The 26,895-nt window shown below is 45.1% G+C and overlaps 1 protein-coding gene across 1 annotated transcript in view; it reads right to left on the bottom strand.

Moving 5' to 3' along the window:
- Nucleotides 1–26,895, bottom strand: part of CNOT11 (CCR4-NOT transcription complex subunit 11) — an 87,616-nt gene that overhangs the window by 13,839 nt on the left and 46,882 nt on the right. Inside the window, exon 5 of the mRNA XM_030201432.1 lies at nucleotides 2,878–3,080. Coding sequence (XP_030057292.1) covers nucleotides 2,878–3,080 — 203 coding nt within the window. The remainder of the gene's footprint in view (nucleotides 1–2,877; nucleotides 3,081–26,895) is intronic.

The raw sequence follows: 26,895 nt of genomic DNA, 5'->3' as shown, positions 1-26,895 counted from the left end.
TGATGTGTTCCCAGCCAAAACCGAACATACTTCCTGTGGGCTGGAAGTATCGGAATGTGTGTATAAGCATCTTTCAAGTCCAGAGAGAATAGCCAATCATTTTCCTGAATCATGGGAAGAAGGGTGCCCAGGGAAACCATCCTGAGCTTTTCTTCTCGGACTAGGAATTTGTTCATGGCCCTTAGGTCTAGGATGGGACGCATCCCCAGTCTTCTCATACACAAGGAAGTACCTGGAATAGAATTCCTGCCCTTCTTCCTCTGGTGGAATGGGTTCGACTGCATGAGCCTTTAGAAGGGTGAAGAGTTCCTCTGCAAGTACCTGCTTGTGTTGAGAGCTGAAAGAATGGGCTCTTAGTGGGCAATTTGGAGGTTTGGAAAGCAAATTGAGGGTGTATCCGAGCTGGACTATTTGAAGAACCCACAAGTCAGCGGTTATGAGATGCCACCTTGGGTGAAAAAACATGAACCTCCCCCCCAACCGGTAAGTCAACAGGGGGAGAATACGGGAAAGGAGAAATGTGCTTTACCCATGGGGGAGGAGAGGGGCTGGAGAGAAGGGAGAGAGGTGCTGGACCCATGGGAGGAAAGGGGGCTGGAGGGAAGGGAGTGAGGTGCTATACCCAAGGGAGGAGGGGGCTGGACCCATGAGAGGAGGGGGGTTGGAAAGAAGGGAAAGAGGTCCTGGAACCACAAGAGGAAGTGGACAGGAAGGGAAAGGAAATATATGCTGAACCAAGATAATGAAGGAAAAGGGCATCAAATACTGAACTCACAGTGGGGGTTGCTGTGCAGCTCAAGAGGGAGGGGAAGACAACTTAACTGCAAGTTGAATTCTGTCAACAATACTTGGGGATGAAATATGGGTATAACCAAGACAATATCAAGTTTGCAGCCTGTATGGTTGGCATGGTTGAGACATGACAACCAGAATTCAAGCATGGGTGACTTGGGCCCACACAAAGTGACAGGCACAGCTCCAACCACCTTGTTGGGCAGACTATATGGACTGTGCGGGTCTTTATTTGCCATCATCTACCGTGTTACTGACTATCTGGTTACTTGCAAATGCTTTTTGTTTCAGCAGTCCTATTGAAAAGACTGAACTACACTTGAACTAAGTTTTCTCTAGTACTCTGTAGAGTAACTTACTAAGATTTTATTCAGATCTATTGGTTGGAAGAATAGCAACTTATGGCATCTATAAATTTTAAAACTGAACATTGTGTACCTGGTTTTAACTGAAAAGACCACTAATTAACACCACAGAACAATTTTGTTTTAAACCTTCTCCTGTAAACCTCTAACCCTATTTTTTTCTTGTCTACGAAGATCTCCCAATTTGTAATAGCAAGAGAGTTAGGATAGTGGAGAGTGGAGAAGTGGCCTAGTGGTTAGAGCACCGGTCTTGCAATCCAGAGGTGGCTGGTTCAAATCCCGCTGCTGCTCCTTGTGATCTTGGGCAAGTCACTTAACCCTCCATTGCATCAGGTACAAACTTAGATTGTGAGCCCTCCTGGGACAGAGAAATATCCAGAGTACCTGAATGTAACTCACCTTGAGCTACTACTGAAAAAGGTGTGAGCAAAATCTAAATAAATAATACATAATAATAATAATAAAAACACACATTATAGGTTAATGGTTATTTGCCAGCTGACTGTGAAGCACATATAAACATGGCAGTAATGGGTGTGTGTCAGGATTGTCAACAACAATATTACCTTTGACAGCAGGTACTTCAAAAAAATGTTCTACTGAAATGGCTGAGCATACCAATAAAAAGTTCACAATCAGAAAATAAATTTAAAAAATTTAAGCCAAATGTTAATTTTATATTGATACTCACACTTCTCAACCAACAACAGAAAAAAAATTCTACTCGGATTGCTTCAAATCTGCTTTTAATGAGATAATAAAATCACATATTGAGTCAATTAATCATTGCTCCAAATAGTTTACAAAGTAATAATTTTAGGTAATATAACTTAAAAATCAGAATTAATATTTTAATGCAGATTTTTACTTCAGCATGGTTCACTTCCATGACATCCAATGATGGCAGTTTGGCTGTGTTAATGACATCAGCCAAACCGCCACCATTTTCCAAGATGGCAATGGCTGAAGAGGACAATGGAGGGCCTCCCTGTGTGGGAGCCCAGGCCGGAAGGTGTTGTGGGTTGCCTAGGGTCTTCAATTTCAAAATTCAGTGCTGATATTTTGAATTTCCTATTGATTTCTGTTGAAGTCAGTGGAATGTAAAACTTTCCTTCACCTTTGAAGTGACGGAAAGTTTCAGCACTAATTGGGAAATAATAAACTGAGCTAATTGTCGGTTCAGTATTCTACCATTAGAAGTAATCCTGAATGCCTGTGGTTCCCAAACCTGGTCCTGGAGGCACACCAGCCAGCCAAATTTTCACAATATCCACAATGAATATTCACGAGATAAATTTGCATGCAATGGAGGCAGTGCATGCAAACTTCTCTCATTAATATTCATTGTGGGTATCCTGAAAACCTGACTAACAGGTTTGGGAACCACTGCTTTGAAAGCTAATTGCCTTGTGATTACTTCTGGTTTGGTGCTTTTTTTGTGCATTTGCTTTTTGTTGTGCATTTTATTTCTGATGTAGCAATTATATGTAGCATACACAAAATTCATTGCCGTAAGAGTTTATTACATTGAAGCTTATCTGAGGCAACTCGAAAAACTGACTAGCCCAAAAGGCACAGTGTGTGTCAGTGACACATGCAAAACTACTAATTCAGATCTCCTCTTGAAAACAAACTGAATACCTACAATAGTGTGTCTTCCCATACTGCAAGAATACATGTTAATGTTAAGCAAAAGGGTAATCTTTATACAAACGCTTACCTATTTACTACTTCCATTGAATGTAAAGACATATCCATGTTGACCAAGACTGAGAAGTATTCCGTTATCTGACTTGACTGCATAAGTTTAAGTAACATCTCTATAGCAACTAAGGGATTATTTTCCACTAGATCAGGCAGCTTGGCAGGAGTTAGGCCAATGTGATAAACCAGCTTGGGATCTTTCTCTAACTCTCCGAGGAGCTATGAAAAATATAAGTAATTGGCATGTTAAAATCCAGAGTCTGATACTGCAAGAATCAAATACAATACAGAAAAATAAAACAACTTTTTTCATTCAGTGTTGCCAAATGCACAGAAGACACTAAGGGAGTACAAAGTCAATGGCACATGCATCAGCACATCTGAGCAAGGTCTCTAATCAGGGGGCAGCAGCAAAATATGTGCTACTACCCTAAGACGGCAGCCACATATACCTCCCCATGCAATCTGTACTTTCTGTGCATTAATGAGGATCATAGTATTCGTTAAACTTGTTTTCTTCAATCAAAAGAGGAGGACCCCCTTGAGTGCAGGGCCAAGAATAATTGTCCTGCTAACCTGAACATAATCTTATTTCCATAATTGTCAAAGCTTCTTATCTGGTATACCCATCTCTCAAGACTATGCTTCAAACGTAACGGTAATTCACATGATTGCTCCTGTTCACAGCATTCTAGAAATGAGGCAGTTAATGCACGTGGGGCAAGATGTACATTCGGGGGTAAAGCGAATGCTACATACCTGTAGAAGGTATTCTCCGAGGACAGCAGGCTGATTGTTCTCACTGATGGGTGATGTCCACGGCAGCCCCTCCAATCGGAACACTTTCTAGCAAAGTCCTTTGCTAGTCCTCGCGCACCGCGCATGCGCGGCCGTCTTCCCGTCCGAACCGGCTCGTGCCGGCCAGTCTCATATGTAGCAAAACAAAGAGAAGGGAAGACACAACTCCAAAGGGGAGGCGGGCGGGTTTGTGAGAACAATCAGCCTGCTGTCCTCGGAGAATACCTTCTACAGGTATGTAGCATTCGCTTTCTCCGAGGACAAGCAGGCTGCTTGTTCTCACTGATGGGGTATCCCTAGCCCCCAGGCTCACTCAAAACAACAACCATGGTCAATTGGGCCTCGCAACGGCGAGGACATAACTGAGATTGACCTAAAAAATTTACCAACTAACTGAGAGTGCAGCCTGGAACAGAACAAACATGGGCCTAGGGGGGTGGAGTTGGATTCTAAACCCCGAACAGATTCTGAAGCACTGACTGCCCGAACCGACTGTCGCGTCGGGTATCCTGCTGCAGGCAGTAATGAGATGTGAATGTGTGGACAGATGACCACGTCACAGCTTTGCAAATCTCTTCAATAGTGGCTGACTTCAAGTGGGCTACCGACACTGCCATGGCTCTAACATTATGAGCCGTGACATGACCCTCAATAGCCAGCCCAGCCTGGGCGTAAGTGAAGGAAATGCAATCTGCTAGCCAATTGGATTGGTGCGTTTCCCCACAGCCACTCCCCTTCTGTTGGGATCAAAAGAAACAAACAATTGGGCGGACTGTCTGTTGGGCTGTGTCCGCTCCAGATAGAAGGCCAATGCTCTCTTGCAGTCCAATGTGTGCAGCTGACGTTCAGCAGGGCAGGAATGAGGACGGGGAAAGAATGTTGGCAAGACAATTGACTGGTTCAGATGGAACTCCGACACAACCTTTGGCAAGAACTTAGGGTGAGTGCAGAGGACTACTCTGTTATGATGAAATTTGGTGTAAGGGGCCTGGGCTACCAGGGCCTGAAGCTCACTGACTCTACGAGCTGAAGTAACTGCCACCAAGAAAATGACCTTCCAGGTCAAAGTACTTCAGATGGCAGGAATTCAGTGGCTCAAAAGGAGGTTTCATCAGCTGGGTGAGAACAACATTGAGATCCCATGACACTGTAGGAGGTTTGATGGGGGGCTTTGACAAAAGCAAACCTCTCATGAAGCGAACAACTAAAGGCTGTCCTGAGATCGGCTTACCTTCCACACGGTAATGGTATGCACTAATTGCGCTAAGGTGGACCCTTACAGAGTTGGTCTTGAGACCAGACTCAGACAAGTGCAGAAGGTATTCAAGCAGGGTCTGTGTAGGACAAGAGCGAGGATATAGGGCCTTGCTGTCACACCAGACGGCAAACCTCCTCCATAGAAAGAAGTAACTCCTCTTAGTGGAATCTTTCCTGGAAGCAAGCAAGATGCGGGAGACACCCTCTGACAGACCCAAAGAGGCAAAGTCTACGCTCTCAACATCCAGGCCGTGAGAGCCAGGGACCGGAGGTTGGGATGCAGAAGCGCCCCTTTGTCCTGTGTGATGAGGGTCGGAAAACACTCCAATCTCCACGGTTCTTTGGAGGACAACTCCAGAAGAAGAGGGAACCAGATCTGACGCGGCCAAAAAGGAGCAATCAGAATCATGGTGCCTCGGTCTTGCTTGAGTTTCAACAAAGTCTTCCCCACCAGAGGTATGGGAGGATAAGCATACAGCAGACCCTCCCCCCAGTCCAGGAGGAAGGCATCCGATGCCAGTCTGCTGTGGGCCTGAAGCCTGGAACAGAACTGAGGGACTTTGTGGTTGGCTCGAGATGCGAAGAGATCTACCAAGGGGATGCCCCACACCTGGAAGATCTGACGCACTACACGGGAATTGAGCGACCACTCGTGAGGTTGCATAATCCTGCTCAACCTGTCGGCCAGACTGTTGTTTACGCCTGCCAAATATGTGGCTTGGAGCACCATGCCGTGACGGCGAGCCCAGAGCCACATGCTGACGGCTTCCTGACACAGGGGGCGAGATCTGGTGCCCCCCTGCTTGTTGACGTAATACATGGCAACCTGGTTGTCTGTCTGAATTTGGATAATTTGGTGGGACAGCCGATCTCTGAAAGCCTTCAGAGCGTTCCAGATCGCTCGTAACTCCAGAAGATTGATCTGCAGATCGCGTTCCTGGAGGGACCAGCTTCCCCATCCCAGGAGAGACGCATCCGTGGTCAGCACTTTTTGTGGCTGAGGAATTTGGAAAGGACGTCCCAGAGTCAAATTGGACCAAATCGTCCACCAATACAGGGATTTGAGAAAACTCGTGGACAGGTGGATCACGTCTTCTAGATCCCCAGCAGCCTGAAACCACTGGGAAGCTAGGGTCCATTGAGCAGATCTCATGTGAAGGCGGGCCATGGGAGTCACATGAACTGTGGAGGCCATGTGGCCCAGCAATCTCAACATCTGCCGAGCTGTGATCTGCTGGGACGCTCGCACCCGCGAGACGAGGGACAACAAGTTGTTGGCTCTCGTCTCTGGGAGATAGGCGCGAGCCGTCCGAGAATCCAGCAGAGCTCCTATGAATTCGAGTTTCTGCACTGGGAGAAGATGGGACTTTGGATAATTTATCACAAACCTCAGTAGCTCCAGGAGGCGAATAGTCATCTGCATGGACTGCAGGGCTCCTGCCTCGGACGTGTTCTTCACCAGCCAATCGTCGAGATATGGGAACACGTGTACCCCCAAGTCTGCGAAGTGCCGCTGCTACTACAGCCAAGCACTTCGTGAACACTCTGGGCGCAGACGCGAGCCCAAAGGGTAGCACACAGTACTGGAAGTGACGTGTGCCCAGCTGAAATCGCAGATACTGTCTGTGAGCTGGCAGTATCGGGATGTGCGTGTAGGCGTCCAAGTCCAGAGAGCATAGCCAATCGTTTTCCTGAATCATGGGGAGAAGGGTGCCCATGGAAAGCATCCTGAACTTTTCTTTGACCAGATATTTGTTCAGGGCCCTTAGGTCTAGGATGGGACGCATCCCCCCTGTTTTCTTTTCCACAAGGAAGTACCTGGAATAGAATCCCAGCCCTTCTTACCCAGATGGCACGGGCTCGACCGCATTGGCGCTGAGAAGGGCGGAGAGTTCCTCTGCAAGTACCTGCTTGTGCTGGAAGCTGTAAGACTGAGCTCCCGGTGGACAATTTGGAGGTTTGGAGGCCAAATTGAGGGTGTATCCTTGCCGGACTATTTGGAGAACCCACTGATCGGAGGTTATGAGAGGCCACCTTTGGTGAAAAGCTTTCAACCTCACTCCGACTGGCAGGTCACCCGGCACTGACACTTGGATGTCGGCTATGCTCTGCTGGAGCCAGTCAAAAGCTCGTCCCTTGCTTTTGCTGGGGAGCCGAGGGGCCTTGCTGAGTCGCACGCTGCTGACGAGAGCGAGCGCGCTGGGGCTTAGCCTGGGCCGCAGGCTGTCGAGAAGGAGGATTGTACCTACGCTTGCCAGAAGAGTAGGGAACAGTCTTCCTTCCCCAAAAAAATCGTCTACCTGTAGAGGTAGAGGCTGAAGGCTGCCGGCGGGAGAACTTGTCGAATGCGGTGTCCCACTGGTGGAGCTGCTCTACCACCTGCTCGACTTTTTCTCCAAAAATATTATCCGCACGGCAAGGCGAGTCCGCAATCCGCTGCTGGATTCTATTCTCCAGGTCGGAGACACGCAGCCATGAGAGTCTGCGCATCACCACACCTTGAGCAGCGGCCCTGGACGCAACATCAAAGGTGTCATACACCCCTCTGGCCAGGAATTTTCTGCACGCCTTCAGCTGCCTGACCACCTCCTGAAATGGCTTGGCTTGCTCAGGGGGGAGCTTGTCCACCAAGCCCGCCAACTGCCGCACATTGTTCCGCATGTGTATGCTCGTGTAGAGCTGGTAGGACTGGATCTTGGCCACGAGCATAGAAGAATGGTAGGCCTTCCTCCCAAAGGAGTCCAAGGTTCTAGAGTCCTTGCCCGGGGGCGCCGAAGCATGCTCTCTAGAACTCTTGGCCTTCTTTAGGGCCAAATCCACAACTGCAGAGTCATGAGGCAACTGAGTGCGCATCAGCTCTGGGTCCCCATGGATCCGGTACTGGGACTCGATCTTCTTGGGAATGTGGGGATTACTTAGAGGCTTGGTCCAGTTCGCCAGCAATGTCTTTTTGAGGACATGATGCATGGGTACTGTGGACGCTTCCTTAGGTGGAGAAGGATAGTCCAGGAGCTCAAACATTCCAGCCCTGGGCTCGTCCTCCACAACCACCGGGAAGGGGATGGCCGTAGACATCTCCCGGACAAAGGAAGCGAAAGACAGGCTCTCAGGAGGAGAAAGCTGTCTTTCAGGAGAGGGAGTGGGATCGGAAGGAAGACCCTCAGACTCCTCGTCAGAAAAATATCTGATGTCTTCTTCCTCTTCCCACGAGGCCTCACCATCGGTGTCAGACACAAGTTCACGGACCTGTGTCTGCAACCGTGCCCGGCTCGACTCCGTGGAACCACGGCCACGGTGGGAGCGTCGAGAGGTAGACTCCCTCGCCCGCACCGGCGAAGCTCCCTCCGCCGACGTAGTCGGGGAGCCTTCCTGGGAGGCTACCGCACTCGGTACCGCAAGCGGCACCGATGTCGGAGACCTCACCCCGGACAATGGGCCAGCCGGCGCCTCACTCGACGGTACCGGTGGCACAAGCACCCCCGGTACCGGAAGGGTAGGGCGCAACAGCTCTCCCAGGATCTCTGGGAGAACGTCCCGGAGGCTCTCGTGCAGAGAGGCTGTGGAAAAAGACATGGAAGCCGATGCAGGAGTCGATGTCAGAACCTGTTCCGGGCGTGGAGGCTGTTCCGGGCTGTCCAAAGGGGAGCGCATCGACACCTCTTGAACAGAGGGCGAGCGGTCCTCTCGGTGCCGATGCTTACTGGGTGCCGACTCCCTCGGCGACCCAGAGCTCTCGGTGCCGACACGAGAAGGGGACCGGTGACGATGCTTCTTCGATTTTTTGGAACGAAGCACGTCACCGGAGCTTCCTGGCACTGACGAGGAGGACGTAGAATCCAGCCGTCTCTTCCTAGGGGCCGAGGCCGAAGAGGGTCGGTCTCGGGGGGGCTGTACCGCAGGAGCCCTCAGGGTAGGGGGAGACCCACCCAAAGGCTCACCGCCACCAGCAGGGGAATGGACAGCCCTCACCTGCACTCCAGACGAAGCACCACCGTCCGACGACATCAGCAGACGAGGAGGTCTCGATACCACCGATGCCGACGCAGCCCTCCGATGTCGCCCCGATGCAGAGGGTCGATGCCTCGATGCAATCGGGGGCGAGGATGAAGGTCCGGGCGCCGACGACGTCGAAGCAGTAGATACTCCCGGTGCTGATGCCAACGAAGAGCCCGAGAACAAAATGTTCCACTGGGCTAATCTCGCTACCTGAGTCCGCTTTTGCAAAAGGGAACACAGACTACAGGCCTGAGGGCGGTGCCCAGCCCCCAGACACTGAAGACACGACACGTGCCTGTCAGTGAGCGAGATTACCCGGGCGCACTGGGTGCACTTCTTGAAGCCGCTGGAAGACTTCGATGTCATGGGCGGAAAAATCGCGCCGGCGAGATCAAAACTCGAAATGGCGTAAATGGCACCACAAAAATAGGGGGAAGAAAAACTTCGACCGAGGCCTAAATAGGGCCTACCCCGACGACGAAAGAAAACTTACCGGGGCAAAAAACTCGAAGTACGGGAAGGGAGAAAACCATAAAGGCCTCCTTCCGACACCTTTTTTTTTTTTTTTTTTTGAAGAACGAGGTCGATAAACGACGCGCGAGGTCAACTTTGGGGCGCGAACGGTGAAACACGACCGTACCGAGCGCGGACAAAAGAAGACTGGCCGGCACGAGCCGGTTTGGGCGGGAAGACGGCCGCGCATGCGCGGTGCGCATCGGCGCGCGAGGACTAGCAAAGGACTTTGCTAGAAAGTGTTCCGATTGGAGGGGCTGCCGTGGACGTCACCCATCAGTGAGAACAAGCAGCCTGCTTGTCCTCGGAGAATTTTATATACATTTTCTTTTTTTATAAAGCCCATTCTCCAAGTGGAAAAGGGCTTTTATGAAGTTACATGGCCATTTATAAATTAGAGGACAAGTGCAAAAAGATGGCACAAACTTGTACGTGCGTCAAGTGCAGGCTTTGAAAGCATAGTCTGAGCAAAGCTGCAACATTCATATTTTATAAAATTCATATTTTATAAAATATGCAAGTATGTACTGACACTTGTAGATGTAAATGTATGCATGAAAAATCTGCACTAATGGAGATAGTTTGGGTGGCTGTTTTATGAAGGCACGTAGTAACTTCCTTTTAAGTTTCAATAGTTTTTACTGATGACAAAGCATACAAACACAGGCAAACATAAGGCAAGTAACAATAACCAAAGTGGAGTACAGCAGCCAAACACCTGAGCCTCAACAGCAGAAACTAGTTATCAAGATTTTAACCCCCCCCCCCCCCAATAGTCCCAAACACTGGTAGCCCCAGACCCCTAAGAAACAGAACATGAAATAATCCGTACTCCTCATCATACTCACAGATGCAAATCCCCATCCTTGGTAGCACCCCCCCCCCCCCAAAAAAAAAAAAAAAAAAAAACAACTCATAGACAATAGTATCATTCCCGTTAATAACAAATGATTCAGAAATAAAGTACGCCCCTAGGACTCAATGTATGCAGATAGGCAGTCCACACCAGAAGACAGTCCTGTCAGGTACCCTGTTGAATTCGGAAGCTATCAGACTCTATACCATTAATCATATCCTGAGCTTGAGGTGAATAAAGCACCTTGACCATAGAGAAGAACCTCTCGTCAATACCATACTTTAAACAAGTTGTCAAAAAGAAAGGCCCAGTGGACATGATCAAACGCCTTCTCAGCATCGAAGCTGATCAACAAGGAAGGACAATCATCCCAAGTTCATCACTCTAGGGACACCAAGATGCGCCACAAGTTCTTCGCAATAGACCGATCCCGTATGAACTCCAACTGGGATTCGTGGATTAACAAAGGCAAAAAAGCGCTATTGGCCATAACCTTAGTCAAAAGTTTTATCTCAAAATTGAGAAAGGAAATAGGCTGATAGGATTTACTGGGGGATCCCATCCCAGCTTGAGAAGTACTACAATTTGGGCAGTATTAAGCTCTTGAAGGATAGCCTCCGCATCCACCATCACATTAAACATTCAGGCAAGAGGCAGCGTACAAGCCTCCCCCATTAGCTTGTAAACTTCCACCCTGTACCCATCTGGCCAGGAGCCTTCATCAAAGTGCTCTGCCTGTGTTTAAACGGTTTTTATTGAACAGCATCATATTATACAAAAAGAAAGAACATATTGTTTTCATAACCAATACCACCAAAACAAGCATTGTATACACACAACAACAAAGACCCTCACAGGCCCTCATCCACACTCATAGCCCAAATCCACAAACCGCCTCTAGCACACCAGGCTACCCCATCACTCAACAAACAAGCATCCCCAAACATCAGCTGGCTAACACACAACCAACCCCTCACAAGTAGACGAGCATACAGACACCACCAAATGTTAACGATCCAAAAAAAACCACCATGTCTCTGTTAGAAGTCCAGAGGCCTCAAAAATTAGGCTCCAAACTCAGTCCCAAAAGGGCGCAATGTCCACTAACAAAGCTGCACAGAACGTGCGGCCAGGTCCAACTGGTAGTACCAGTCCAGGCCCTGCCATACAAAACCAAGTCAGGTCACTGGAGGGGCTACAGCAGAAAGGCACAATCCAGGTGTGGAATAACAAACTCACACAGGCGCCCGTAGCAGAATCTCCACTCCCCAGGAGTCCTCAGCAGCTACTCCCAAGAGATGCAACAGCGGTGTCACCAGACGAGAGTCTTTCCACATAACTCAGGGCGGCCTTAACAGTGTCAAAGTGTTGTGTCTGTCCACCATGGGTGATGCAGAACCTGGCTGGATACAATACAGCAAACTTAATTTTCTGCTCAAAGAGTTGCAAGCAAAAAGAAGTGCGAAGTTGCACCTCTTGGCAGACACACCCACCGAGTAGTCCTGGAAGCAAAGGATCTTTTTATTCCTGTAGGATAGGGCTTTCCCAGCTCACAGGGCCTGCAGTATCATCACCTTGTAAGCATAATTTAACAGTTTAAGAATGACGACCCAGGGTTTGCCATTTGCCAGCTGCCGGGAGCCAGTCCTCCAAGAAACCAATCAACTCAGACTCCTCTAGGCCCACCAGGTGCAGGTTGCTTCACCTTGTGTGATTCTCTATATCTAAGCTTAGCCTGACACAATTCCACTTCTTTCAATAAGCGGATATGACCCAATTCCAACGCGGTAACCCGCATCTCGAGTGCCCCGGTGCGAAACTGGCTAGCAGCAAGGTCCCTGCTTAAGTCCTCCAGCTTGTCTAGCAGGCAGCCAAGCTCATCATCCAGAGGCTGAAAACGTTTGTCAAGGATTCCTTCCATCAGCGAGGCCACCTCCACTGTGAATAGGACGACCCACATGGAGCTTAAAGATAGGACTGCTAGGTGCAGTCATTTTGTTTTCAGGAAGCTGGCCACGGTTCACTTCCCGCCACAAGATCTGCATCAGGAATGTGGGGAAGGGGGTCTCTGGATTTGAATTGGGGGGGGGGGGGGGAAGGATTATAAAGTGTGACAGGGGAAGGATGAAGAGGGGTAGGAGGAAAGAGTGCTGCCGTTTCAGACCCGTTTAATTATTTATCTATTGGTCCTACACCATACAGGGGCAAGTAACATAGTTGCTCATACACTACCTGCAACTACATATAAAGCAGTGCAGGGCAATAAGCATCTGCCCTTTGCAGATGTAGAACAAATGCTGAACACACCCTCTGTATCTACTTCAAATGTTTTGCAGTTAACGCATATTAATTCTGGTGTTAAATATGCAGCAATTACAAGACCTACCGCACTTTAGTAAAAGGGCCCCTAAAAGCATCTGTGGTCAGAGAAGCATGGTATACTTTAAACCCTCCCTGCAAACCAAAATTGAGCAGGTAGTCCACCAATCAAACATCTCTGAAGAAAAAACTACTTCAAATTTTCTAAAAGTAAATGCATACAAACCATACTAGAATGTGCAATTTCAAACCTAAAATTAAAATAAAATCTCTCACCAAATTACTAAAATTAATAGTATCTAAATTTTAGTTAAATGTATTTTTATTGAACACAAGACAGAATCTTTGAACATTATACAGGAAACATCTTATAAGTCATTCGAGATCAATATAAGAACAGCATGTTCATTTTTTCCCTCTTCATCAATTTCCAAGACTCATGAGTTTTAGCTCTTATAACCCCCTTATCTTTTCTTATTCCACTCCTTACCCCCCAGTAGCCCTCTTCCCTTCTGTGTCTAAATGTTAGAACATGTTAATCTTAAACCAATAAAAATTTTAAATTTACCGAATATTTCTTAGTCACGGTTTTATAAAAAGATGTGTTTTAAGCCTATTATTTACTTGGAACTAAAGTTGGCTCCACAGGTTCACATTAAAGGTCAAGTAATAGGTCATATACTGCATTCTTCTTGTTTTCCAGCTACTGAAGCAGAATTTGTCCAGTCATTATCAGGGCACGGACAGTAGAAGTCTGCCCAGCACTGGCTTTGCTTCCCAATTAATGGTGTTGTTGCCAAGCTAAGCTTCTTTGGATCCGTGACTTCTATACAGGATTCATTTGTGTTTATCCCATGCATTTTTGAATTCCGTTACCATTTTCATCTCCACCACCTCCTGCAGAAAGTATCTACCACCCTCTCCGTGAAAAAGTACTTCCTGCCATTATTCCTGAGTCAGCCCCCCCATCCCCCCCCCCCCCGCAACCTCAATTCATGTCCTCTAGTTCTACCACCTTCCCATCTCTGGAAAAGGTTTGTTTGTAGATTAATACCTTTCAAATATTTGAACGTCTGTATCATATCACCTGTCTTTCCCCTTTCCTCCAGGGTCATCCAGTCTCTCCTCATATGTTTTGTGATGCAAACACCATACCAATTTTGATACTTTTCTCTGAACCACTTCATGTCCTTAGCAAGATACAGCCTCCAAAACAAACACAATACTCCAAGTGGGGCCTCACCGACAACTTGAACAGGGGCATCAACACCTTCTTTCTTCAGCTGGTTATACCCCTCTCTATAAAGCCTAGCATCCTTCTGGCTGTGGCCACTGCCTTGTTTTGTCACCTTGAGATCCTCAGACACCATCACCCTAAGGTCCCTCTCCTGAGCTGTGCTCATCAATCTCTCTCCTATCTAGTACATCTCCTTTGGATTTCTGCACCTCAAGTGCATTACTCTGCACTTCTTGGCATTAAATTTTAACTACTATAGATACCCTATCTTCATAATAAACAATATAAATAATACATGTGTAACTGCTCTACTTAATACATAAATCAAGTCTGCCTGTGGATAGAGTCCAAGAATTGATGTCTAACTCTTGGTTATTTGCAACCCCTGAAGAAAGTTTAGTAGTAGACTGGGCAGATATTCAGAAACTCCATAAATATATCATTAGAACTGAATTTCATGCGATGACTCTTGTGGAATATTGCCATGCTCAACGGGTCCCAAGGGGTTTACAAGAATCACGCTTTTTTGACGATACAGAATATATAGCCAGATGGAATGATGTTATTTCACGATGTTCTCTGGACCTTATGCTATTAACAATTGATAAATTGAATAAGATGGTGAAAGAAGAAGAGAGTTCCAAATTAAAGTCAATTAAAAAAAAATCAGTAACAGGGTCTAATTATGATCAACATCAACAGTATATTCAGGAAATGGAAAAATATAAGCAGGAAATGTGTCCAAAATGTAGCAAAATTCAAACGGGACAAACTAGATTACACCAAGGGTTACATGTACCCTTGGATGGACAAAAATTGCAAATCCAGAACAAACCATAAATTTAAAAGAGTGGGATTTATTAATACATCAAGCAATTTGTCAGGAGAAGAAGACAGATCTTTGAGGGAAGTAACAGAGAACATTATATCAGAGGATGCAGAACGTAGTGCCCCATCATCACCCTCTACTCCTTTTTTGCCGTCGGGACCAGATATCCAGCAGACACGACCAGATTGCCCTCCAACCATACAACTCGCCAGCAGCAGCAGGAATACAAAGAGTAGTATTCAATCTCTCTTCAAAATCATCGTCCGTTGACCAATTACAAGTATTAGAAATGGGACTCTCCTTTGTGCCTACATATCGTTATGATGCATTCACTATGTGAAAAAGTTTATACAGATTTTTTTCATGCATTAAAATTACGTTTATATTATGCACAAGAGACTGGTAATATTGATAACAATGAAAATGTAGACAAAAATGTAGACAACTGTGAGGGATCTTTTTTTATGAAACATAGATTACCCATCGGCATGGAAACTCCCTGGATCTCCCGACCCTGTAACAGATACTTTTCAAAAATTAGTTTTAAGGTATATAAAGCTTATGGAACAGAATTTAGAACACTCTTAACAACCTTACCAAGCATCAGTGGGAGGCATTGCAAAATTTACAACAGGATGAGTCCATAGTTATATTAAGAGCCAATGAGGAGGGAGGGGGGGTAGTGCAAGATTAATTATAATCGAGAAGCTTACAGACAATTGTTAGATCATACTTTTTATAGTCAGTTGGAAACGGATCCTATAATACAATTTGAATGGGAGACCAGGGAGATATTGATACAGGTGCAACAACAAGAGGTTATTACCATTCGGGAGTTCCAATATTTGTATATCCATAAATCCCCAACAGATCCCTCCCCCGGACAACCTATAGTGTCAGGTCAAAATAGTTTGTTTGCGCTCCTCTCTCAATATCAATCTAGCATTTGCGATACACGGTTTTGGATACTTTACAACTTGATGAGAATCAGCCAATCATTTTGGTTAAATTAGATGTCTCAGCTCTGCATACGAAATGTACCTCAACAAAGTGCATTACATATTATTGATAGATACATTCAACATACTGATGTTTCCAATATTAAAAAAAAAAGTTTTTTTGGACCAATTAGCCAAACTTGTGGTTACCAGAAATTATTTCACATATCGTAATTTTTTTCTCCAAATAAAAGGAGTTGCAATGGGGGCTATGGTAGCCCCAACTATAGCATGCCTGTATATGGCTGAATTTGAGAACAAATATATATATGGATTACAGTTTGTTGAGTGTATTCATCTATGAAAGAGGTTCATAGATGTGCTTATAATTTTGGTCAAGCACATTAATCAATTTGCAAGATTTCATATTATATTTAAATAATTATGATTCTAACATCACGTTTTCATCACATAATAGGAGGGTATGAGACAGATTTCTTGGACATTCATATCCAATACACAACAAGTGGGTTTAAAACTTCAGTTTTTTGGAAGCCCATGGAGAGGAATACTATTCTTCATTACAATAGCCACCATCTAAGGAAGTTAAAGAATAGTATTCTGGTAGGGCAGTTTTTAAGACTCAAACGTATATGCAGCACACAGGAGGATTTCCATTTTCAAGCCTATCAAATGTTTGATAGGTTTCATATAAGAGGGTACCCCTGGGAGGGTTATCCAGTCGACATATAAAAGAGCTACTAATGCCCATAGGTATTGGTTAATAAATACTGATTTGTGACCTCAGGGAAAAGAACACTCTTTAACGTGTTCTACCCTTCTCCCATCAGGGAGATACAGTATACAATATCATTAGACAACACAGGCCTATTTTACAATTGCATTCTCAATTTTCTTCCCATCCTTAGGTTTGCTTACACCAGAGCGAGTAATATTGGGGTGATGGTTTCCCTATTTAGGTCTCATTCTCAGGATAAGGTAGTACCAGGGGGACATGCCAGTTGTCACAAGTGTGTTTACTGTCAATATGCTTTGACTACCTAACACGTCGTTAATCCTCATACTGGTAGGATTTATTTAAAATTCAATACAAATTGTGATACAGCTAAGGTGGTATATGAAATCCAATGCCCATGTAATAAATGGTATATTGGGCAGACGAAACAAAGTCAAGCAAAGGATTGCTGAACAGCTTCACAAGAAAGATGTCCCTCTGGTAGACCACTGGGATTTATGTGGTCATCTGGAAAGTGAATTGAGATTTGTGGTATTGTTGCAGGTTAATCTTCAGTGGGATGGGGATCTTTCTGCCACTTTATCTCAGAAAGAATTGACTGGATATGTTTATAATACTGACAATCAGTAGAACTTATCAAAATAATGGTAAGACATGGAGTAGAAGTTAAAGGGATTGATGAGTACGGTGCATGCATCGGCGTCTGGTGAGCCAGGGTGGACAGCAGAGTTAGGGGTTCCCACCCTAGGTTAGCCAAACCAAGAGATTGATAAAACTTTCGTTTCAAAGTTAGTGTTTGTCTTGAAATAGTAGGTAAATTTATTCCAACATTTGTTAGGTGAAGGAGGGGTGGTAATTTTGTTTTATTTTATAGCTTCTGCTCTCCTGAAGATGCCATAACAGCTAAACATAGCACCATGTTGGGAACAGGATCCTGTTTGGAAGCATTAATATATTTTTTGATCACTATAAGCAAGTGTCTCAGCATCACATCTGGAACATTAATTGGAGCACTTTGCATACTGTTCAGTCATTTTTAACGCACCGCATTGCAGGAAGATAAATACATTTAAAATTTGTGGAATTTTTTCTAGCAGTGACTTTGTATGATGATCATCAAAATACTTTATTAGAGATTGCTGATTATTTGTTAATATTGGATTTTGAAAGTTTCTTTTTGCATTAATCCACCGAAAGGTTTTAGCGTCTTTGTTTAGAGGTTGGCGGTGGGTACTAGGTACAGTGATGGTTGCAAATTAAGTGCCCAAACTAGGTATATTTACCAGGTGATGCGAGGCACTTGATCACTCTAAGCACCACTTCATATAATTTAATAAGTTATGTATTAAGTAGAGCAATTACATGTGTTATTTGCACTGCTTATTATGAAGCTAGGGTATCTGTAGTTAAAGAGTTTAATATACAGATACCTAAAAAAAACTATTTGGCTATGTTAGTGTCATCTGCAAAAAATAAACTTTTCCTTCTAATCCATCAGGAATGTCTCTCACAAATATATTAAACAGAATAGGCCCCAGTACCAATAACTGAGGCACTCCATTACTCACCTTCCTTTCCTTCGAGCGGATTTCATTTACCAGCACTGTCTGTCGCCTGTTGGTCATCCAGTTTCCAATCCAGTTCACCACTTTGGATCCTAAGTTAAGCCCTCTCAGCTTATTCATGAGTCTTCTGTAAGGGACTGTATCAAAGGTGCTGCTGAAATCCAAGTACGTTACATCTAGTGCATGTCCTTGATCCAGTCAAAGAAATCAGATTCGTTTGGAAGGATTTTCCTTTGCATTTGCCTGCAACCCATTGGCTCCTAGAAAAGTTCACCATGTTTTCTTTCAGCAGTGACTCCATTATTTTTCCTAACACTGATGTGAGGTTTACTGGCCTGTAATTTCCTACTTCTTCCCTGTTCCTGCTTTTGTGAAGAGGGACCACATCAGCTCGTTTCCAATCTCACTGAGCCTCTCCTGTCTCTAAAGGTCTATTAAATAAATCCTTAAGAGGTCCCACCAGGACTTCTCTGAATTTTCTTTGTATCTTGGGATGTATCCCATCTGGCCCCATAGCTTTATCCACTTTTAGATTTTCAAGCTGTTTATAAATGCTTTTTCGTGAACGATGCAATATCCACTCCATTCCCAGATATACCCTCGGCAGCTGACCACAGTCCTTCTCCAGGATTTTCTTCCACGATCACCAAAGAGAAGTATTTGTTTTGCACATTCAACTTATCCTCATCACTCTCCACATAACCATTCTCAGCATCTTTCAGACTTACAATTCCATTCCTAACTTTTCTCTTTTTCCCAATATATCTGAAAAAGGTCTTAGAAACACAGAAACATGATGGCAGATAAAGGCCATATGACCCATCCAGTCTGTCCATCCTCTGTAAACCCTAATTCTTTCCATTCCTAAGCGATCCCACATGCTTATCCCATGCCTTTTTAAATTCTGGAACAGAATTTCTGGAACAGACTCCACCACCTCCACCAGGAGGCCATTCCACGCCTCCACCACCCTTTCTGTGAAATAATACTTCCTTAGGTTACTCCTAAGCCTATTACATCTTATCTTTGTCATATGCCCCTCATTCCAGAGCTCTCCTTCATTTGAAAAAGGCTCTCTTCCTGTACATAAATGCCCTTGAGATATTTAAACGTCTCTATCATGTCTCCTCTCTCCTTTCTCTCTTCCAGCGTATACATGTTGAGGTTCATACGCCTGTCCCTATAATTTTTGTATTCAAGACCGCTTACTAATTTTGTAGCCGCCCTCTAGACCGACTCCATCCTGTTTATATCTTTCCGTAGGTGCGGTCTCCAGAACTGCACGCAGTACTCCAAATGAGGCCTCACCAGAGACTTGTACAACAGCACTATCACCTCCTTTTCCCTGCTGGTCATGCCTCTCTTTATGCACCCAAGCATCCTTCTGGCTTTGGCAGTTGCTTTTTCTACCTGTTTGAAAGCTTTAAGGTCGTCAGACACAATCACCCCTAAGTCCCGCTTTTCCTTCACACACTGAAGAACTACACCCCCTATACTGTACCGTTCCCTTGGATTCTTGCGACCCAAGTGCATGACCCTGCATTTATTGGGATTAAACCAAAGTTGCCAAATCGGTCCATTCCTATAGCTTCGCTAGGTTCTTACATAAGTACATAAGTAGTGCCATACTGGGAAAGACCAAAGGTCCATCTAGCCCAGCATCCTGTCACCGACAGTGGCCAATCCAGGTCAAGGGCACCTGGCACGCTCCCCAAACGTAAAAACATTCCAGACAAGTTATACCTAAAAATGAGGAATTTTTCCAGTCCATTTAATAGCGGTCTATGGACTTGTCCTTTAGGAATCTATCTAACCCCTTTTTAAACTCCGTCAAGCTAACCGCCCGTACCACGTTCTCCGGCAATGAATTCCAGAGTCTAATTACACGTTGGGTGAAGAAAAATTTTCTCCGATTCGTTTTAAATTTACCACACTGTAGCTTCAACTCATGCCCTCTAGTCCTAGTATTTTGGATAGCGTGAACAGTCGCTTCACATCCACCCGATCCATTCCACTCATTATTTTATACACTTCTATCATATCTCCCCTCAGCCGTCTCTTCTCCAAGCTGAAAAGCCCTAGCCTTCTCAGCCTCTCTTCATAGGAAAGTCGTCCCATCCCCACTATCATTTTCGTCGCCCTTCGCTGTACCTTTTCCAATTCTACTATATCTTTTTTGAGATACGGAGACCAGTACTGAACACAATACTCCAGGTGCGGTCGCACCATGGAGCGATACAACGGCATTATAACATCCGCACACCTGGACTCCATACCCTTCTTAATAACACCCAACATTCTATTCGCTTTCCTAGCCGCAGCAGCACACTGAGCAGAAGGTTTCAGCGTATCATCGACGACACCCAGATCCCTTTCTTGATCCGTAACTCCTAACGCGGAACCTTGCAAGACGTAGCTATAATTCGGGTTCCTCTTACCCACATGCATCACTTTGCACTTGTCAACATTGAACTTCATCTGCCACTTGCACGCCCATTCTCCCAGTCTCGCAAGGTCCTCCTGTAATCGTTCACATTCCTCCTGCGACTTGACGACCCTGAATAATTTTGTGTCATCGGCGAATTTAATTACCTCACTAGTTATTCCCATCTCTAGGTCATTTATAAATACATTAAAAAGCAACGGGCCCAGCACAGACCCCTGCGGGACCCCACTAACTACCCTCCTCCACTGAGAATACTGGCCACGCAATCCTACTCTCTGCTTCCTATCTTTCAACCAGTTCTTAATCCATAATAATACCCTACCTCCGATTCCATGACTCTGCAATTTCTTCAGGAGTCTTTCGTGCGGCACTTTGTCAAACGCCTTCTGAAAATCCAGATATACAATATCAACCGGCTCCCCATTGTCCACATGTTTGCTTACCCCCTCAAAAAAATGCATTAGATTGGTGAGGCAAGACTTCCCTTCACTAAATCCGTGCTGACTTTGTCTCATCAGTCCATGTTTTTGTATATGCTCTGCAATTTTATTCTTAATAATAGCCTCCACCATCTTGCCCGGCACCGACGTCAGACTCACCGGTCTATAATTTCCCGGATCTCCTCTGGAACCTTTCTTAAAAATCGGAGTAACATTGGCTACCCTCCAGTCTTCCGGTATTACACTCGATTTTAGGGACAGATTGCATATTTCTAACAGTAGCTCCGCAAGTTCATTTTTTAGTTCTATTAATACTCTGGGATGAATACCATCAGGTCCCGGTGATTTACTACTCTTCAGCTTGCTGAACTGACCCATTACATCCTCCAAGGTTACAGAGAATTTGTTTAGTTTCTCCGACTCCCCCGCTTCAAATATTCTTTCCGGCACCGGTGTCCCCCCCAAATCCTCCTCGGTGAAGACCGAAGCAAAGAATTCATTTAATTTCTCCGCTACGGCTTTGTCCTCCTTGATCGCCCCTTTAACACCATTTTCGTCCAGCGGCCCAACCGACTCTTTGGCCGGTTTCCTGCTTTTAATGTATCTAAAAAAGTTTTTACTATGTATTTTTGCTTCCAACGCTAATTTCTTCTCAAAGTCCTTTTTGCCCTCCTTATCTCCGCTTTGCATTTGGCTTGGCATTCCTTATGATCTATCCTGTTACTTTCAGTTGGTTCTCTTCTCCACTTTCTGAAGGATTGTTTTTTGGCTCTAATGATTTCCTTTATCTTACTGTTTAGCCACGCCGGCTGACGTTTAGTCTTTTTTCCCTTTTTTCTAATACGTGGAATATATTTGTCCTGAACCTCCAGGATGGTGTTTTTAAACAGCATCCACGCCTGATGCAAGTTTTTTACTCTGCGAGCTGCTCCTTTCAGTCTTTTTTTTTTTTTTCTTTTTTTTTCTTTTTTTCTTTTTTCCACCATTTTTCTCCTCATGTCATTCACACCCTCCAGGGTGTCCACGCTGTTGCAGAGTTTAATGTCATCCGCAAAAAGACAAACCTTACCAGACAGTCCTTCCGCAATATCGCTCACAAAGACGTTAAAAAGAGCCGGCCCTAGGACCGATCCCAGCGGTACTCCACTGACGACATCCTTTTCTTCAGAGCAAGTTCCATTTACCACCACCCTCTGCCTTCTACCATTCAACCAATTTTTTACCCAAACCGTTACTCTAGGTCCCACACCGAGGGCACTCAATTTATCAGTCGCCTGTGCGGAACCGTGTCAAAGGCTTCGCTGAAATCCAAGTATACCACATCAAGCGCCCCTCCCACATCCAACTGTTTAGTCACCCAGTCAAAGAAGACAGACAGATTCATCTGACACAACCTGCCACTAGTGAAGCCATGCTGCCTCGGGTCCCGCATTCCATAGTTCAAGAAATGTCACAATCCTCTTCTTTAGAAGCATTTCCATTAGCTTACCCACCACCGAGGTCAGACTGACAGGTCTGTAATTCCCTACCTCCTCCTTACTTCCACTCTTGTGCAAAGGAACCACATCCGCCCTTCTCCAGTCCACCGGGACCACTCCAGTTTCTAAGGAAGCATTGAAGAGGTCCTCAGCTGAGCCAACAGAACTTCTCCGAGTTCCTTAAACACCCTCGAGTATATCCCATCAGGCCCCATCGCTCTGTCTACTTTTAGTTTGGCAAGCCCCTCACGAACACAGTCCTCCGTAAACGGTCTTGGTCTACCATACATCCATCCCCTATAGCCTTTGCTTTCTACAGCCCTACCCCCGGTTTTTCATTCGTGAACACAGAGCTAAAATAATCGTTAAGCAGTTCAGCTTTATCCTTATCTTCCACATATTTCTCTCCCTCAGCTTTGAGCCTCACAATGCTATTATGGCACTTTCTCTTGTCACTTACATATCTGAAAAAGGTCTTGTCCCCCAATTTTACCGTATTAGCTATCTTTTCCTCCATTTGCCGCTTCGCTTTCCTGATAGCTTTTCCAGCTTCTCTTCGATTACTTAGGTATTCACTCGTCTTCATCTTTCTGAGTCTTCTTATAACGAGCAAAGGCTAGCCTCCTTTCCCTTATCTTTTCAGCTACTACATTCGAGTACCAGAGTGGCCTTCTTTCCCTCTTATTTTTATGTACTTTTCTAGCATAAAGGTTATTCACCTTTAATATAGCTCCTTTCAGTCTCATCCATTGCTGTTCTACATCCTTCAGCTGTTCCCATCCCGCTAACTGTTCCTTAAGAAATTCCCCCATCTCAGCAAAGTTAATTCCTTTGAAATCCAGGACCTTCAATCTTGAGTAAGCCTTCTCTTCTGTTTTAATATTGAACCATACCATACGATGATCACTAGATGCCAAATGGTCCGCCACCTTGACGTCAGAAATGTACTCTCCATTCGTAAACACCAGGTCCAGAACATCCCGTGTCGGTTCCGTCACCCACTGCCGGAATAATTCTTCCTGTAGGGAACCTAAGGTCTCTTTGCTTCTAGACGACCCCACAGCCGGGACACCCCAATCAACATCCGGCATATTGAAGTCACCTATCAGTAGTACTTCCCTTTTCCTAGCTATCTTGCGGATGTCTTCAATTAAGTCCCTGTCCAGGTCCTCCGACTGTGAGGGAGGTCTCTATATCACTCCAATATAGATACATTTTCCGTTCCCTTTTTCCAGTTTAACCAACAGCGCTTCTTCCCTGCCCCACATGTCCTGCAGTTCTGTCACTTGGATATCATTCTTAGCATATAATGCCACACCTCCACCCTTTTTTCCTACTCTGTCCTTCCTGAATAGATTATAGCCAGGTATAGCAACATCCCAGTCATGGTTCTCCGTGACAGCCACTAAATCTAAGTCCACTTCCATCATTGTAGCCTCAAGTTCTAGAAGTTTGTTTCCCATACTACGGGCATTGGTATACAAGACTCTCCAGATTTTACTTTTTATTCACTTCTATAGAGGCATTAGATGTCCTACCTTCCTTGGGGTTAATTATGGCTTCGCGGCCTTTTATACCCATCCCCATCAATTTTAGTTTAAAGCCCTCTTTAGTACTTTAGCCAGCCTGTTGCTGAAGACACTCCTTCCCTTCCTTGACAGATGGACACCATCACCGCTCAGTGCCTCTTGGAAAATCATCCCATGGTCTACGAAACCAAAGCACTCTTGTTGGCACCAACCATGCATTTATCTCCAAGATGCGAGCTTCTCTCATTCGACCTATACCTTCGACAGGGAGGATCGATGAGAACACTGCCTGCGCACCTAGATGCTTCACCCTCTGGCCCAAAGCCATGAAGTCTCGTACGATACGTTCAGTAGGATACTTAGCTGTATCATTTGTGCCAACTTGGATGAGTAGCATAGGAGTGTGGTCCATAGGCTTGATGAGTCTAGGCAATCTTTCCACAATATCGCAAATCTTGGCACCCGGCAGACAGCACACCGCTCTGGACAACATGGCAGATGGGCGCTTTGGTACCCCTTAGAATTGAATCTCCAACCACCGCTACCTTTCGCTTTCTTTGGGCCAATTGTCTGGCTGCGATGGCATTTTTGGTCATTGTTTCCTCCTGTTTTTTTAGATATTTCTAGCTCTTCTTGTCCACCTCTCTTTACATCTTTAGTCATTTTTCCTTCCGCCTATGCTTTCGTTAGCCATATTTCCCTCTTTGCATCTTTGTGTTTAATCTGGTAATCTTTCCCATGATCCTCGTTGCGTTCTTCTATATTTCTTCAATGAAGCTTCTTTTGCCCTTATTTTTTTGGCCACTTGTTGGAGAACTATATAGACTTCCTGTTTCTCTTGTTTTTGTTTACTTTCCTTGTATAAAGATCTACTGCCATATTTATAAAAGCTTTCAGCTTGAACAACTGCATTTCCACTTCTCCTATGCCTACTCTTGCCATTAGCTCCTTCTTCAGATATTCCCCCATATTACTAAATTCAGAGTGCCTGAAATCAAGTACTTCGTTTTGTGTGTCTGCATTCCACTTTTGCTCTTATATCAAACCATATCTTGTGATGATCACTATTGCCTAGGTGGGCACCCACTCAGACACTGGAATCACTTCCCACATTTGCGAGCACTAGAACCAGCGTCAATCCTTCCCTCATGGGTTCCATCACCATTTGTCTGAACAAAGCACTTTGTTAGACATCCACAATCTCTCTGCTTCTTTCCGATTCTGCAGACGGGACATACCAATCCACAGCAGGCAAGTTGAAATCTCCAAGCAACAGTGCTTCCTCTTTCATTCCAAGCTTATGAATACCTTCTATCAGATCCTTGCCCAGCTTCTCCATTTGTGAAGGAGGTCTGTAAATAACACCCATGTATATACAGGTTCAATTTTCTCTTTCCAGGACAATCCATATAGCTTCTTTCTTTCCCCAGTTTCCTTCATTCTAGGCAGCGATGCTGAGGGAGTTCTTTCCAAAGAATGGCCGACTACATTGAAGATTGTTGTTCTAAAAAAATCATAGCAAATATGTAGGAAAGAGGAGATTGTAAGAGAATTAGACTGAAACGATCCGAGACTGAGTTGGTAAGTAGGCGATTGGTAAGCAAGAGAGGTACAGTGGTGAGCCAAAATAGTGAACTTTGTGAACCACTGTGAAAATTGTGAATGGTATTCTATGAGGGGGACGTGGAGAGGATCAAATTTTTTTGAACATGTGAGTAAATTTACTGTCAATTTTGGACCCTTTGAAGTCGACAAAGGTCAGTAACATGTAGGCCTTGGAGAAGACTGTTACAGTACTCCATATTGGTAATAAGCGAGTGAATTAAAATTCTTAGGGTTGATTTGTAAATAGCCTACAGACCAAGTAGATCACGCAAAGCTTAAAGAAGCACTGTCTGACAATCTAGGAGATATGGCCTTCAAAGCTTAAGGTCTGATCATATGCGACACCCAGGATTCTTTTTTATTTTATATCATTATTACTGCATTTTAAATATACAACTAAAGACAAAGCTTTGCAGGAAACAAATATTCGATGATGAAACTGTTACATCAAACTAAAAAAAAAAAAAAAAAAAAGACATTTTTAAGATCTTATTACCATTTTCCTATGGTTTTATACTCTTGCCTCCTCTAAATGTGGACTATAATCCTGTCCATATTTTCTGATGGGAAAATTAGGTGCTTACCATGATAATTTTCTTTCCTTTAGTCATAGCAGATGAAGCCATTACGTATGGGTTATGTCCATCAACCAGCAGGGGGAGATAGAGAGCACTCAACTTTTCACAGTGCCTCATGGCCAGCTAGCTTCACTGCCTCCTCAGTATTTGAAGCTTCCAAAGCAGTATGGCAAACTGCAATGGGAATAACATGAACTTTCCTCACAGCGAACGATGGCCCCTTAACAAAGGGCATAAACCCAAAAAAAGGAGAGAATGAACTCATCCTCCTGGAGGGAATAAACTCGTCCTCCACTTTGTATAAACGGAAGGAATACTTGCATCCTCCTGGAGGGAATAAACTCATCCTCCCAAAACATGAACTGGAGGGAATGAACTCATCCTCCTATAACTGTAACAAGAATCCTGAAGACTGTTTTCCGACTCCCCAAGGTAAAATTATGTATAATCATACCTGATAATTTTCTTTCCATTAATCATAGCTGATCAATCCATAGACTGGTGGGTTGTGTCCATCTACCAGCAGGTGGAGATAGAGAGCAAACTTTTGCCTCCCTATATGTGGTCATGTGCTGCCGGAAACTCCTCAGTATGTCGATATCAAAGTTCCATCCGCAGGACTCAGCACTTAGAGAATTACACCCACGAAGGGACACTCTGCCCAGCTCACCACCGCCGAAACGGGGGAGGGGAATTAACCCAGCTCATCCCCACACAAGTGGGGGAGGGGAATCCGTCCAGCTCATCCCCGCGGAGCGGGGGAGGGACACCACACCCGCCGATGCGGGGGGATCTGGCTTATCCTGCAACCGCAACCGCGGGAGGAGCTGACTGACCCTAACACCGCCGAAGCGGGAGGGGTACAAAGCTGCCCTACAGCCGCACGAAGCGGG

The sequence above is a fragment of the Microcaecilia unicolor genome, chromosome 4 (assembly GCF_901765095.1).
Source record: "Microcaecilia unicolor chromosome 4, aMicUni1.1, whole genome shotgun sequence".
In the NCBI taxonomy this organism is placed as follows: Eukaryota; Metazoa; Chordata; class Amphibia; order Gymnophiona; family Siphonopidae; genus Microcaecilia; species Microcaecilia unicolor.
This window is presented reverse-complemented; position numbering and strand designations above follow the sequence as displayed.